Genomic DNA, 13,626 nt, shown 5'->3' with positions numbered 1-13,626 from the left:
GCTGGGGGATCGCGGTCGCTATGGCGACCCTGCCCCGTCTCTGCGTGCGGTGGGCGCGCTCTGTCTCTGACTAGGCCGCGGCTCCCCTGCCAGGAGCGCCTGAGAGGCGGCTGGGAACGGCCCCGCGGGTCGCCTCAGCAGGCGGGTGCCGCGTGTTCCCTGGCGCCGCGCGGCACCAGCCCCTGTGGTGGTTGCGCTCGAGACCCCGCTGGGGCGAGCGCCCCGAGCTGTTACCAGCTTCCCGGTGGCGCTGCTCCGCCCGGCCTGCCTCTAAGGGCGCTCGCTCCGCCCTTTGTCAGGAGGGGTCTTGTTCACAGCCGGGGGGCAGCGGCATGGGCGGGTGGCCGCTGTGCTCGCTGCAGCCCGAGGGCTTAGCGCAGCCTTGGAGAGCGAAGCCCTTCGCGGCCTGCCGCAATGCCAGCTTGGCCAGCCTAGGTCCTGCAAAGGGACGAACGTCCTTCCTCGGTGTCACTGCTGAGACTGACTGGTAGTGCCCTTCCTTGGGCCGCAGCGCTGGTGGCTGAGGATTTGTCATTCCGGTTGACCTGGTCACCTGGGCCTGAATGTCTCCATATCCTTTTCCCAGTCTGTTGCGTCATCTGGTAGTTCCCAAACCCTGGGTGAAGAACACTGGGAGTGTGACATGAACTAGCAAGTTCTTAAAAAAAGAAAAGGAGGACTTGTGGCACCTTAGAGACGAACAAATTTATTAGAGCATAAGCTTTCGTGAGCTACAGCTCACTTCATCGGATGCATTTGAAGTGAGCTGTAGCTCACAAAAGCTTATGCTCTAATAAATTTGTTCGTCTCTAAGGTGCCACAAGTCCTCCTTTTCTTTTTGCGAATACAGACTAACACGGCTGCTGCTCTGAAACCTAGCAAGTTCTTGAGAGTGTGAGAAACAGCTACGTTGTGTAAATGTGATATGTGGTGCTTCTACTCTGAGCTGACCTCATATCCCCTTCTCCCACATTACTCTTTCAGCTCCTGTCACCCTAAGGAGCAGAGCTACCATACTCTCATTCACAAATTGCGCGTTCCATTCAGTATCTGTTCTGCGTGTACCTCCTGCTCAGCAGTTTTGCTGAATCAGGCCTCAGGTTTGTGAATGAAGGTATAGTAGCTTTGCTCCCTGGGCTGGGATAGAGGGTTGTAGACTGGCTGATTTACCTTTGATGTCACAATCCCACAACGTCGCCACCCAACCATGAGCTGTTGTGGGGCAGGAGACCGGGGTTTGATGGGGATGGTAGTGATCTTGCCTATGCTAGGCTTAGGCTACCAGTTCTTAAGCAGAAGTAGCACTGCTGCTTCTCTGAAATCTTGTGTCACTGGCACCTGTAACTTACCCTCTCATATGCATGTTCTCCTTCTCTTTAGCTCTCTTGCTGCCCGGTAATTTATCTGTTTCTTGTTCTTACTTCCTCCATCTTTGTTACTCCAGACATCATCTTCCTCTCCTCTCCGTTGCTGAGATTCCATTATGACATGATGATTTTATTATAACATCACAGGACACTGAAAATTCTACAGTTGGTTGTTTAGCTTTGGGTGGAGGTGAGTTACAGTCAACTTGTCTCGGGGCAATGAATGGATGAGGGGTACCCTTTGAGGGCTCAAAGGAAGAGAAACATTGATTAGCATTATTGTGTGAAGCCACAGTTCTGTTGTCAGATGCTAGTTAGTGTGTGAACTCCTGCTGAGCCAGCTCCTTTTTTAGGATTTGCCTCATTGGCTGTTACTCACTGGATTTAGGTTGTCTTCAGTTTTTCTTTTCTAAATCTAAATAATTCCTTTTCTTGTCTGGTGTCTTGTGTTTGATGCATCTGGCCAATTTATGGCTATTTAGGTTGTAAATTCTTGGGCCTGTTATTTCATTGTAAGTGTGTACCAGCACAACGATGGCTGATTGGGGTGCAAGGAGTAATAATAATACATTGATCAAAGTCAGTTACCTTAGAAAGATAATTTAATCTCTTAATGTTTATAGGAAAGACCATCTCTGATACACATGCAGCTGTTTATTAAACAAACTTAAATGCTTTGCATTAATTTGGACCATTGAGGTGCAAAGCCAGCCCATTGCAGAGTGCTCTGGGCTAGTGTCCACAGACGCCTGCTAGTATGGGGCTCTACCCAAACTCATGATTTATGTGCATGGCCATTTCTATAAGAGAACCCATTCAGGCTCTCCTGTGAGATATGGGAAGTGCCTCTCCCAGCCAAGACCAGTTTAGCACCACTTCTTTGACCAGCTTGGCCATGGGAAGTGAGTCCAAGCTGAGACTAGGACAATGTGGTTCTTACTCACTCAGCCAGAGGGGAGGTGACTCCCAGCCCAGCTTAGCTCAGCGTGGGTCCTACTGGTTTGCTTTTGGGGCAGGCAGCTTTTGGTTCATGCTATAAAACTGCTGTCTGAACTACTCGGGGTCCAGTTTGAGTCTCAGCTATGGTAATAGGCGCTGACAGTACACATGGCACATCCAATCCTGTATGGGGGAGATTGGCTAACGTCCCTCTAGCATCTGACCCCATTGGGCCATGTTTTAAAATATTGCCCTTTTGATTCCAATTCCAATAATCCTGTTAGAAATATCCTAGACCTGGCGCAGGGTGATTAACAAGTGGTCCAAAAGGCCAACTTCCTGCATGCTAAACTCCTGTAAATCCCTGAGATTCTGTGGCCCAGATTCTTCCCAGTAGTAACCCTTCAATGTGCATGGATTGACAGCAGAGATGAATTTGTATCTGAGGCAGGACAAAGTCCCAGTTGCTTCTGAGCTGCCCTTATCAGGGCAGCATCTAGGGCAGGGGTTCTCAGACTGGGGGTTAAAAAGTGTTTTTAATTTATAAGGGAGTTGCACACAGAGGCTTGCTATGTGAAAGGGGTCTCCAGTACAAAAATTTGAGAACCACTGATCTAGGGGGACAGCAGGACAGCTCCATGGGAGGATGTACCTGCAGTTCTGGGATTGCAGGGAGCTCATTTCGTTGTAGTGAGTGCAAATGTTTGCAATTCACAGGTGGCTGCTTCTGGGCCTTACTTGGACATCTTGTAAGGAACAGTCAGAGAATAAAGATCCTTATCTCCTGTTCTTCCTGATCTCTTGGATCCTCTTGCTGTTTGTTCTTTAGGAAGGGACCAAAGCAGCAATGCACCTGAGTCTGATATTATGTCTCTTCCTTTACAGGGGAAAATGGCAGCCGCTGGCCAGTCGTTAATCCCAGCCCCGCTCACAGGGATTCCCTTCCTAAAGACCTCACATTTTCAGATAGGGTTTGACCACAGACCACAGGGAAACATTGTTGAATCTCCTTTCCGCACTGATTTCCCTCCTTTATGGGGCAGTTACAAACCAGACCCAATTCTGCTTCCAAACTCCAAGGGTGTTTTGAATCAGAATATGGATAAAGCCAAGGATATCTGGTCAGAAACCCACCTGGCATTTCCAGTGAGATCCCTGGAACCAAAGCCCAAAGTCTGTCCACCAGAATCTCACCTCCAAATGCATGCAAATTCCCAGACCAACATTTTCACCTCAACTGCAAGGGAGAGTTACCCCTGGCCAGATGTGACTCTGCAGAGACCAGCCTCCACCAGAGCTGATTACAGTAAGGAGGAAGATCATTTTCCTTGTGGAGACAAAGACAAACTAAAGTTCCTGCCTTCTGTCTATCATTTTACATACCCAGCATATGAGATACTCGAGCCCATTGCCAAAGCGCCATGTGTACATCTGGGTGAGTTGTTTTGGGCTCTCTCTGTCAGGCTGTGGCCTCACAATTCTCAGGGCAGGTGGCATTCATGGGCACTGGGGTTTTCATTGGCTTGGTTTAGGTTCCCATTAAGGCCAGTTTAAGTCTATATTTGCTGTAGTGAGTGGAGTCCTTTATCATCAAAGTGCTGACTTCTAGGATCTAGAAATATTTAACTGTCACTGGTCTCCCTTTTATATTTTCATGTGTGAATTTGATGCTCATGATAGTGAGAGGCTTATAGCAGTGGTTGGCGGTACACATGATACAAGTTTTCACTATGCAGTTCTGCCAGTGGACCTTCCTCTTTACCTGCAGCACCCTCTGATATTCTAGTCTTGGCCCCCACTCCATAGCTTGGCTGGTGTACACAATCCTGCCTTGCAGCATTCCCAATATCCCTGGTTTCTGTTACAGTCCGCACTTCTCTTTAGCACAGGCTGCCAGTTGTGCAAAACTGTGTGGTGGTTTTGTGTTGTGTGTGTGTGTCAGTATACCCCATCTGTGCACATTAGTGACATAGTGCAGAATTTGGACTCCAGAGTTGAAAGGCTAGTGAATGCATTTACTTGCCATGCCAGCCAGGGACCTCATCACACTAGCCAATTACAGGAAAGCCAAGATGCAATATTGTTAAAGAAGTCAGTTCCCACTCACAAAGCCTGTGCTTAAGGGCTTTGCTGAACTGGGGCATCAGTTCCAAAGTAGATCCAGTGGAATTTGCTCCTTTGGTGGTGGTCTGTTTGTTTTTCAGCCAGGAGAGAGTGATCTTTGATCTGTGGAAAAGGCCACTTTGTGCCCTTGCTATCAGATCCTGATTTCTTAGCTCTGGATATTTGCCCAACCTGAGAGCCAACATGGTCTCCTAAACCCAGTGACTGGGGGATGGGCAGCACAAAATCCGTTTGTTCTAGGCAGACAGCGCCCCATGCTGAAGGGTTGTCAAGGATGAAGTAGCCAAGGCTGAATAGCCTTTTCCTTTAGCTTTAGTGGGTAGGTACTCCGGGTCAGTGTGAGACTGGGCAGAGAGGAGCTGCCTTGGAACCCTAGTTCCCATGTCAGTTTCTGACACTTCGTAAGAACTGTAATTGAGAGCTGCAAAGGAGTAACTCAGATCATTCCCTCCCTGTGTTGTTTGGCAGGAGGAATTCCCACAATTAAAGGTGATAGATGCTCCTACTTTGGCACTTCTTATCAAGCACAGTTTGAGGGTGGCTGGATCCCTCCTGTGAAGTCCTATGGAAAGGTAACATCATAGTCCTACAAATTCAGCCATGCTGCTTCCAGTTCATATTATGATGGGACTAAGTCTTCTAAAATACTGCTGCCCACTCAGGCAGCCTGATGGGAGTGGAGCCTAGTGGTTAGCTATGGGGAGGGGAGCATAGGAATTGCCAGTCCTGTGGTCTTGTCTCTGAACACCTGCTTCAGAAGAAGGTACAGGTTATTCTGTAATGACCTGTCCATATAGGAAGCTGCTTTCTAACATCATCAGCTGGTGGTTGGCTTGTGCCCTGAAGCAGGAGGATCTGTAGCTCGTGTATATATTTTATCCAATTTGTAATGCTGGCTGTTCTCATTGTCCATATAAATATCCAGTCCTTGCTTGGCCTCTTCCAAGCCCTTGGCCTCAGTATTTGTGGCAGTGAATATCATGAATCTTGACTGGGTGTCACAACTGCCAGGTTCTAATCCCAGCTCTACCACTGACTTGCCATGAGACTGTTGGCAAATGTGGGTGCATAGTTGGGTATCTAAATCCATATTCAGATGCCAAAGTAAGTGGCCTTATTCTCTGAGGTCCTTGGCACCAGTGGTCCCCATTCCCTTCAGTGGGAGATGTGGGTGCTCAGGCCAGACATCTATGGCTTTGGATGCTCAATTTTGAAAATTTTGGCCAACGTCACCACTTCACAGGGGTGTTGTGAGGATTAATTAAGGTTTTAGACCCTTTGAGTCTATGTGCTAAGGTGCTATGAGTGCAAAGAATTATGACATCTCTGGGTTCATCTAGACTCTGCTAGTCAGAACTATCCCAATCTGTGCACCCCACCTAGAGATTCACACTTGGATTTCCAAAAAAACACCTGTTGATCTATGGAGTGGCCTATCCAGCAGCATTGTTAGCGTTCCAGAATGAAGGACTAGTTTCTTGGAACTGGGAGCTCCAGAAGGCTAATGAAGGGGTGATGTGTGCCCTTCATCCTCATGGCTTCTGCACCACATCATGGAGTATGAGCTGGGGAAGCCTGGGTGTTTGTGGAGACAGTCAGCAAAGTCCTTATTTCCCCTGTAATTAGCTGGTGAGGTCTGCTCCATAGCAGACAGCATCACTCAGAGGTGGTTTCTCTGTAGAGCAAGTCTTCCATTGTGTTTGGAGACCCCAGGAGCAGTGTCAGCACCAGCGAGAAGAAACATGCCTACACTCTCCAGGACACGAGGAACCACAGGTAGCCAAGAAGTACATCTGATGGGCTGTTGCTGTCCCAGTCTCTGTGGTGCTCACTAAAGACAAGTTGTCTTTGAGCACTTCTCTCATAGCTCACTACCTTATCTCAGCAACTCACATCTTATGCCTTGCAGAGTCTATGACAAAGAATGTGCTGCCTTCCAAATACACAAGACGAACATCATGCCAGGGGATGGTCGCACCAGATTCTTTACTGTGACATTGGAGTCGTTCCCACGGCGGGAGCTAGGTATGGAGGGACAGTGACCTGACACAGCGAGAGATCACATACATAGTACTGTTGTGCCTTCCTATTGGCCAGAGAATATATTCCTGGGGGAATTCTGTGCCACTACATGCATGCATAATTCATGTGTTGCACATATTTTTAATGTTTTAATGAATGGAAGAGGCTAGGGGTCAGCTTCATGGGTCTCCCTAACAATCCCTTCCACTGCCCCCTCCCCTCCCCCAAAAAAACCCGGTTCCATACTTTTCCCACCCATACCCAAAACCCCTCCAAGTTCACACCCAGGCTCCTTCCCAGCAATTACTTCCCTCACCCTCAGCTCCTCCATTATCCCTGACTCCACCAAGCCTTTGCACTGCTTCTGAGGGGTGCAGAAAATACTGTTTTGTATTGTAGTTAAATGATTACTCAGAGTTCTGTATTAATATGCCTAGTATTTGTCAAAAAAAACATTTCCCGAATCTTTTTTGTTGTCTGTATTGTTACAGACATACTTGCTGACAGGTATTTTGAAATAAATTACCAAAATAATTGAAACTGGTATGATTATATTGTGTTATTTTGACAAATAAAATATACAACATTTTAAAATATTGTGCGCAGAATTTTATTTTTTTGGTGCAGAATTCCCCCAGGGGTAAGACTTGCATTTACAGCTGACCTTTCCTGTGCCCTGCTTGCACTGTTTTCTACTTTCTGTAGATATTCCCACCCGATTTCAAGGGGCAGACAGATGTGTGCTTTGAGCACTACACCTGTTAATTTCCTTGGCTTGGCTCTTCCTCTACTGTGTGTAGGCTGGGGAAGTTTGGTCTCCCTGTTACTAGCATGCGGTGAGATCTGACTGTTATTGCCCCTACTGGGCTAGTGCAAACCTTGGGTGACTTTGTTTTTGCCAAACCTAAGCCACTGCTTGGGGGATCAAATCTGGGGCCAGTTTTATTCAAAATTCCATCGTGCTCAGATAAATTTCTCCCCCATTGCTAAGTCTCAGAGACCATGCTGGGCCAGATAAATGTCTGATGTAAGTAGATGTACATCAGTTGGTTTCAGCGGGGGTGACGTTTGCTTACACCAGTTCTGCATTTGTCCATAGTTAGTGAAGATATAGTCTCCATGTGGATATCTGTCCTGTTCCCACCCCAATGTTATTCCCATCCTTGCTTTGTCCCAGAGGCAGCAGAACCTGTGTCCAGAAATCTCAGCTGCCAGCATTCTGCCTCAGCTCAGACATAACTGGGAGCCACAGCTACTCAACCCTGTATCCTACCCCTTAGTGTTTGCATTACAGTAGCAACAAGAGGCCCTAACCATGGCCACTTGTCCCACTGTGTTGGGTGCTGCACACACACATAGCAGGAGACAGTCTCTGTCCTGAAGAGCTCAGAGAGGCGGGAGAAAGGAAGGATTATTGTTCCCATTTTACCAACAGGGGCTGAGACTCAAAGAAACTAAAGCGTAGATTGTCAGGAGCTCAGCTCCTACTTAGCACCAAAATCAGTGGCCAGATCTTCAAAAATGCTCAGCACCCAGCATCTCTGACTGGGAACGGTGAAGAGCCCCCACCTAAGCTCAGGACCCTTCATGACTTGCTCAACACAGGGAGCCTGTAGCAGAACTGGGAAATGAACCCAAATCTCTTGCCCCTTCCCCTCCCCCCCAGTGCCTTAACCACAAGACCAGCCTTTCTCCACGTGCTGTAGACGCAGCTGGAAGGGCCCTTCCAGCTGGCCATCCCACCTGGGAATGCTGCGGTAGCTACAACCTGTTCAGAATTGGGAACGCTGACAGGATTCGCTTCTTGCCTTTACCAGCCCCCGTGAAAGTTACATGTCTAAGCAAACAGACTTTATCGATCCCCAAAGGCGACGAAAACCTTGAGAGGAGTCGGGAATGTGCGACCACCACCACTAGCCGATTCTTCCACACCCAGGTCTGTGCCCTGCCTTTCACCTTTCAGCAGCTGCTATCACAGAGCAGCGCTGTGTTCTAAAGATCACTGAGTGTGTCACAGGATCAGACCTGCCTTCTGCTGCAGGCTGGGGTCTCTAAAGGACACTGTCCTTGCTCACTCGTAACATTCATGCATGGCCAGTCTCCTGTCCCAGTCTTTGACCACATACCCTGGAAGGCCTGGCTCCTGTTCCGACTGCCACAGTGCACCCTTCGCCAGGGCTCGCGGAGAGCCTCCAGACACAGGCTCGCAGCCACAGAGAAGCTTGCAGCCTCTAAAGGCCAGCTGGCAAGAACCTTGGGATCATTGGGGGCACCATCCCTAGGCAGAAGCAATGCAGGATACCAGAGAAATACACAGCATCCTGCAGCTACCAATGGGGACCTGGGCCGTCTTTGTGTTGTCTGAGTGGGCTGCTCACACTTACGGCTGGAAGCTGAGTGGAGCATTTGGCTACAGCACCTGCCCATTAACTTCTGCTTTTGTTTACTCCAGCTTGACCTGGGGGAACGTCCACGTCAGCCAGATGTGCCACCGTGGAGACAACAAAGCAAAGTGCCTCTGGGTGACAAACTTTTAAACGCTTGTTTCTTCAGCACAACACAACACTCGGACTATCAGCCACCACCCAAGAGCCAGAGGGAGACGTCCAGCAGCAAGAGCCACCATGAGAGCCACATGCCCTTTAATTATCCCAGTAAGGCAAAGTCCCTCGGATCCTAGCGCAGTTCCACAGCCCAGGCTCCCCACCCTGGGACACGTCCCAGGAGCAGCTTCAGGCTGCTGTGCCGGGTGCTCTCGGCTGCTCCGTTGCATGGGATCCTGGTGCTCTGCCCCTGCTAGTCACTCTGCCTGCAGCAGGGTGAGCTGGGTATCAAAGTGATGGGTGTGTTTGGGTGGGAGGCTGCAGGCATTTGCTGCACTGGGATGGAGGTTGTGTTTGTCTACAAGAATGGAACAGTGACCCCCAAAAGCCAGGCAGGGAACTTGTGCTCAGCACAACACCTGGCAGTGCTAGTCAGCACTCCCAGGGGCTGGCAGGTAGATGTTAATCTGGTCACCCCCTCAGAGGGGCAGTGTCAAAGTGCTCAGCGACCAGAAACGTGCCACCTGTGTGAGCCTCAGGGTTGCACTGCCATCTTGTGGGTGGCTTGTAGCATATGCCGTTGGACACTGGAGCCAGACCCTTGCTTTTCTCTTCCTCTTGCTGGAATTTCCTCAGCTGACTTCCAGAAACAAAGGCCTTCTCTCGCTGGGTTGGAAGAGGTAGTGGAGAGTTTGAAATATAAGCTTTGTTTGTGCAGCCCCAGGCAGGGATTTACATGGGGCTTCGTGTGGAAGAGGCTAAAAAAATCCCCTCTCACCTCTTGGTTCTTTGCTCTGGAATCCACTAACTCCTCAGCGGTGGGGGAGGGGGATATCTCTCCATTCCTCGTTGTTTGCATTATTACTGACTGAATGTATCCTGCTTGCTGTAGCAGTGTGACCACCACCCAAGCACCCCCTCGTGGCCCAGGGTGCCGCTGCAGCGCCCTGCCTTTGTTTCCCCCTCTTCAGGGCGCCTTCAGTGGCAGTCCACACATTCCTGCTCAGTTAGTGCCCTTCTCGGGGTCTGGGTTTTTATTAAATGAACAAAGTTCCCAAAAGCAAACACACAAAGAAACATCCATCCAGTGTTACACTGTGAGTTCCACAAGTTAGTTATGCATTGGGTGAGGAAAAATCCTCCTTTGATCATTCTTAAACTTGTTGCCCTTTGTGTCCACCTGTATGTGACAGGGTAAACAGTGACCAATCTGCCTTCTCCATGCCATTCATGATTCTGTATATTGCTCTCATGTCCTGTCATGCATCTCCTCTAAAATAAACAGTCAGTTTTCAACATTTTCCTTTATAGAGAAGTTTTTCCAGAACTCTCATCATTCTCCTCCCCGTCTCGGAACTCCCTCTAATCCTCTTGTGCCCTCTTAGATGGGGTGACCAGTCCTGCACGCAGCATTCCAGATGAGGTGGCACCATTTATGTACAGAATGGCATTACAGTGTTTTCCATATTATTCTTCATCCCATTCCTTAGGCACTGTAGCAGTTTTTCTGCCTGCAGCTGTGCATGGGGCTGCCAATGGTGAGGCCTGTGTCTCTTCTCTCAGTCATTGCAGACCTCAGACAGGTCTGTGATTGAGCCACACTGTCTGTTGCCTGCTCATTTCATGCCTTGACTTTGCTCTTTATTCCATTTGTGAGCAGGTAAAGGAGCTGTCACGACCACGCAAGCTATGCTTGTCCCACACATACAGCAGACGCTCCGGTCCTCGGAAGAGTCACTGCAGCAGGTACGGCAATAACTGGTGTATGTGGCCAGGTTCAGGACAAAGGCCTAGTGAAACGGATAGCTGAGCAAGTCTTCATGCCACCCAGCAGCTGGGAGGGGAAGGGACACTGCAAGTGGACCTCACAAGTAGGCCTCTCTGGAGGGAGCAAGGAAGGGTCAGGGGCTTCCCACCTCTGAACTTGGCCCAGTTAGTAGCCCAGTACACAGTGTGTTGCCTCCCAGTGGGCCTGTTTAGATACCGAAGGCTCTCCAGTGAGCAGACTGGCAGTGAAAGGGTGTGGGCATTATTGGATGAGGCCAGAACCACCCAGCTGCCATGGGGATCTGCCTCTTCCCTTCTCAGCAGGGAAGCCTCTGCTTTTCTCCCAGAGGGCACTCAGGGTCAGAGCAAGCGAGGGGGCAGGCAGCTCACTGCTGCTGGCTTGCATAAACTTGAACCCTGCTCCCTACAGGCTAGTGCTCAGCAGTCAGAGAGCTGAGCGGTGGGTTGACTTCTAGGGGCTGCGCGGTTAATGACTGAATCCCCCCACCACCACTAATGGCCTTTCCTGTCTCCCCAGATTAAATACTCTCATCTGGTCCCACCGTGGCAGGGGCAGCGCTTCTTCGGGACTGAGCATCAGGATGAGTTCACCCCCAAGTACAGCGGCCCTGTGACTATCTGCGGGGGGAACTTCCAAGTGAGCAGCATCCCCCTGGGCACCCTGAAGAAGTACAACCCCCAGCAGCAGATGGTCTTTGCAACATAACGTGCCCCCTTCCTGTGGTGGCTCTCAATGCCACCTCTCAGGGGCTGCCTACAAATAAACACAGGTACCTGGCTTCTGTGGAGATGCTCCCTGTGCTTTGCCCTCCATGGGTTCGGTAGCACCTGGCTGAGGTCTCTGTGCCAAACTCATCTCAGGAATTGGGCACAGTCGTAGCGGGGATGAACTGGGCTAGCTGGCAACAAAGCTGCCTCCAGGTCAGTGTCCAGCGGCACTCCAGGCTGCCCTCTGTGCTTTTGCTGAACTCCCGTTCGCAGATGGGAGGAGTCACAACCTAGCTCCATTTCCCTTTGATGGAGGCGGGTAACAATCCCAGCTGGGATCACAGCCCTCTTGTGCTGAGCACTACTCGCTCACTGGGAAGGAGACTGTCCCTGCCCTGTCTGAACTGACAAGACTGACAGTGAGTGAAGAAGGGGACAGGCACAGAGATGAAGTGGCTTGCCCAGGGGCATGCAGAAAGTCAGTGGCAGAGCTATGGACTGGCTAGGGAAAAGGGGTGGCCGAGCAAGTAGGGGCTTGGGAGACCCTGGTTCAGTTCCCAGCTCTGCTGCAGCCGCATTGTGTGACCTGGGGTAAATCACTGAATCTGCCCTGTGAACAGGGGACGATACTTTCTACCCCTCTGTGGCTAAAATTAATTGGTTGTGAGATGTTGGGCATGACCAGGAGGAGACCAGACGAGTACCTTGTTAGAAAAGAGCCCAGGTCTCCTCAGTCCCAGATCAGGGTCCTGTCCACTGGTCCCATCCTGTATCTGCTGCACAGCCTTCTCACAGCCTGGCTGGGAAATGACACCCCCATAAAATACTTGAGCCACCTTCCTCACTGCCAGCCTAAAAAGCAACAAAAAGGCTGGTGCAGAGCATGTGGGCAGCAGGCCTGTAGCTCTTAGCCCCTGGTGGTAGCCGCTCTCTGCAGTAACCTGGGGAGTGGGGGGCTGAGCGTGAGTGAAAGTGGGGGGGATGCTGCACTAATGGGGCTAATCGCACACTTCCCTCAGCCTCCCATCTCTGAGTGTGAGTGCAGGGAAACACTAGCAAGGCTAGGAGGGGCTCCTCTGCTGGGGCACCCAGTTGTGAGGGGCTGTAATCCCCTGCTGGCCAGGGGTGTGATATGACATAGTGGGTAGTACCATGAGAACCCTAAGGCACAGTATGTTGCCCACCCTGCTGAGCAGTTACTCACCCACGCAGTGCTGGTGCCTTCCACGTGTCTGCATGAGTATCTGCTCACCGGCATGCATATGGGGGTGCAGTTTAGCCTGTGGTACTTCATGCCAATAACCCACCCTTCTTCGCTGGCTGTGCAGTGCAAAACTTCCGTTGCATAGAACCAGGGCCTGTGTTCTTTGCTCCTTTGTTGTGCAGGAGCAGGTGGTGGGAACCCATGTGACCGAGAACAAACACTGGGAAAACAGCACAAAGCTGTAGGGTGATTCCCTTTGCCAGAATCACAGGAACCACTAGAGAGCCTGGGCCCATGCCTCCAAGCACCTCTTCCCGAGGCTGTGAGTTGGCAGGGACAAAGGGATGTGTCACCTCTCTGCTGGGTTTAGGTGGAGAGATCAAAGGCACCATGAGAGATACTGTAAGCTCCAAGTGTGGCTTGGAGTCTTTCCCCTCAGTGAGCACTGGCTGCATTTCAGCACAAGGGCTTCGCACAAGGTCGGTGAATACTAGTGCAAAGAGGAACCCAAGGCTAAGGAGGTGGCAGGGCTGTTCTCCAGGGCAGTGTCTTTTCTACTGGGTTTGTAGCTCACTGTTTTCGCCTGGATGCTGAGTTTGCACTAAACCTTCTCAGCATGAGGATTTTAATGCTGATTCGGTGCTGTACTTTTAGTCTGCTCCCTGGTGTGTGGAAGCAGAGTAAGGGGTCGGGTGCTGCCATGCCAGCTCCCCCTTCTCATGCTCTTCCATGGATCTATAAAAGCAACCACGCAGAGAAAACAGACTGTGGTTTACTAAACCATTTCAACCTACTGCAACTCTCATGTGGACAAGACCCTCCACATTAAACATGTTAAAGCTCTGGGAGATTTTGAGGCTGCTCTGTTCCCATCACCAGCTACAGATCCCTAGGAAAGCTCTGGTTTTATGCCTAAAGATGTAAATTCCTT

At 50.3% G+C, this 13,626-nt stretch overlaps 1 protein-coding gene across 8 annotated transcripts; it reads left to right on the top strand.

The window, feature by feature from the left end:
* The first annotated feature begins 11 nt into the window (after window positions 1–11).
* TEX45 (testis expressed 45) lies at window positions 12–11,569 on the top strand. 8 transcript variants are annotated; one of them, XM_043502782.1, is made up of 12 exons: window positions 18–594; window positions 627–655; window positions 880–1,100; window positions 1,445–1,557; window positions 3,192–3,741; window positions 4,899–5,002; window positions 6,112–6,206; window positions 6,340–6,455; window positions 8,270–8,388; window positions 8,905–9,106; window positions 10,656–10,741; window positions 11,301–11,569. In XM_043502782.1, the coding sequence occupies exons 5-12, from the start codon at window positions 3,198–3,200 to the stop codon at window positions 11,487–11,489; spliced, it is 1,455 nt and encodes a 484-aa protein (XP_043358717.1). In that variant the 5' UTR covers window positions 18–594; window positions 627–655; window positions 880–1,100; window positions 1,445–1,557; window positions 3,192–3,197; the 3' UTR covers window positions 11,490–11,569. The 8 variants fall into 8 exon arrangements, with proteins under 8 accessions (XP_043358711.1, XP_043358710.1, XP_043358717.1 ...); XM_043502779.1 differs by having other exon boundaries at window positions 10,653–10,741; XM_043502776.1 differs by having other exon boundaries at window positions 12–594; window positions 880–1,557; window positions 8,150–8,388.
* Window positions 11,570–13,626: the final 2,057 nt, after the last annotated feature.

This window comes from Dermochelys coriacea, chromosome 25 (genome assembly GCF_009764565.3).
Source record: "Dermochelys coriacea isolate rDerCor1 chromosome 25, rDerCor1.pri.v4, whole genome shotgun sequence".
Taxonomy (NCBI): domain Eukaryota; kingdom Metazoa; phylum Chordata; order Testudines; family Dermochelyidae; genus Dermochelys; species Dermochelys coriacea.
The sequence above is the reverse complement of the archived record's forward strand: the minus strand, read 5'-3'. Positions and strand labels throughout refer to the sequence as shown.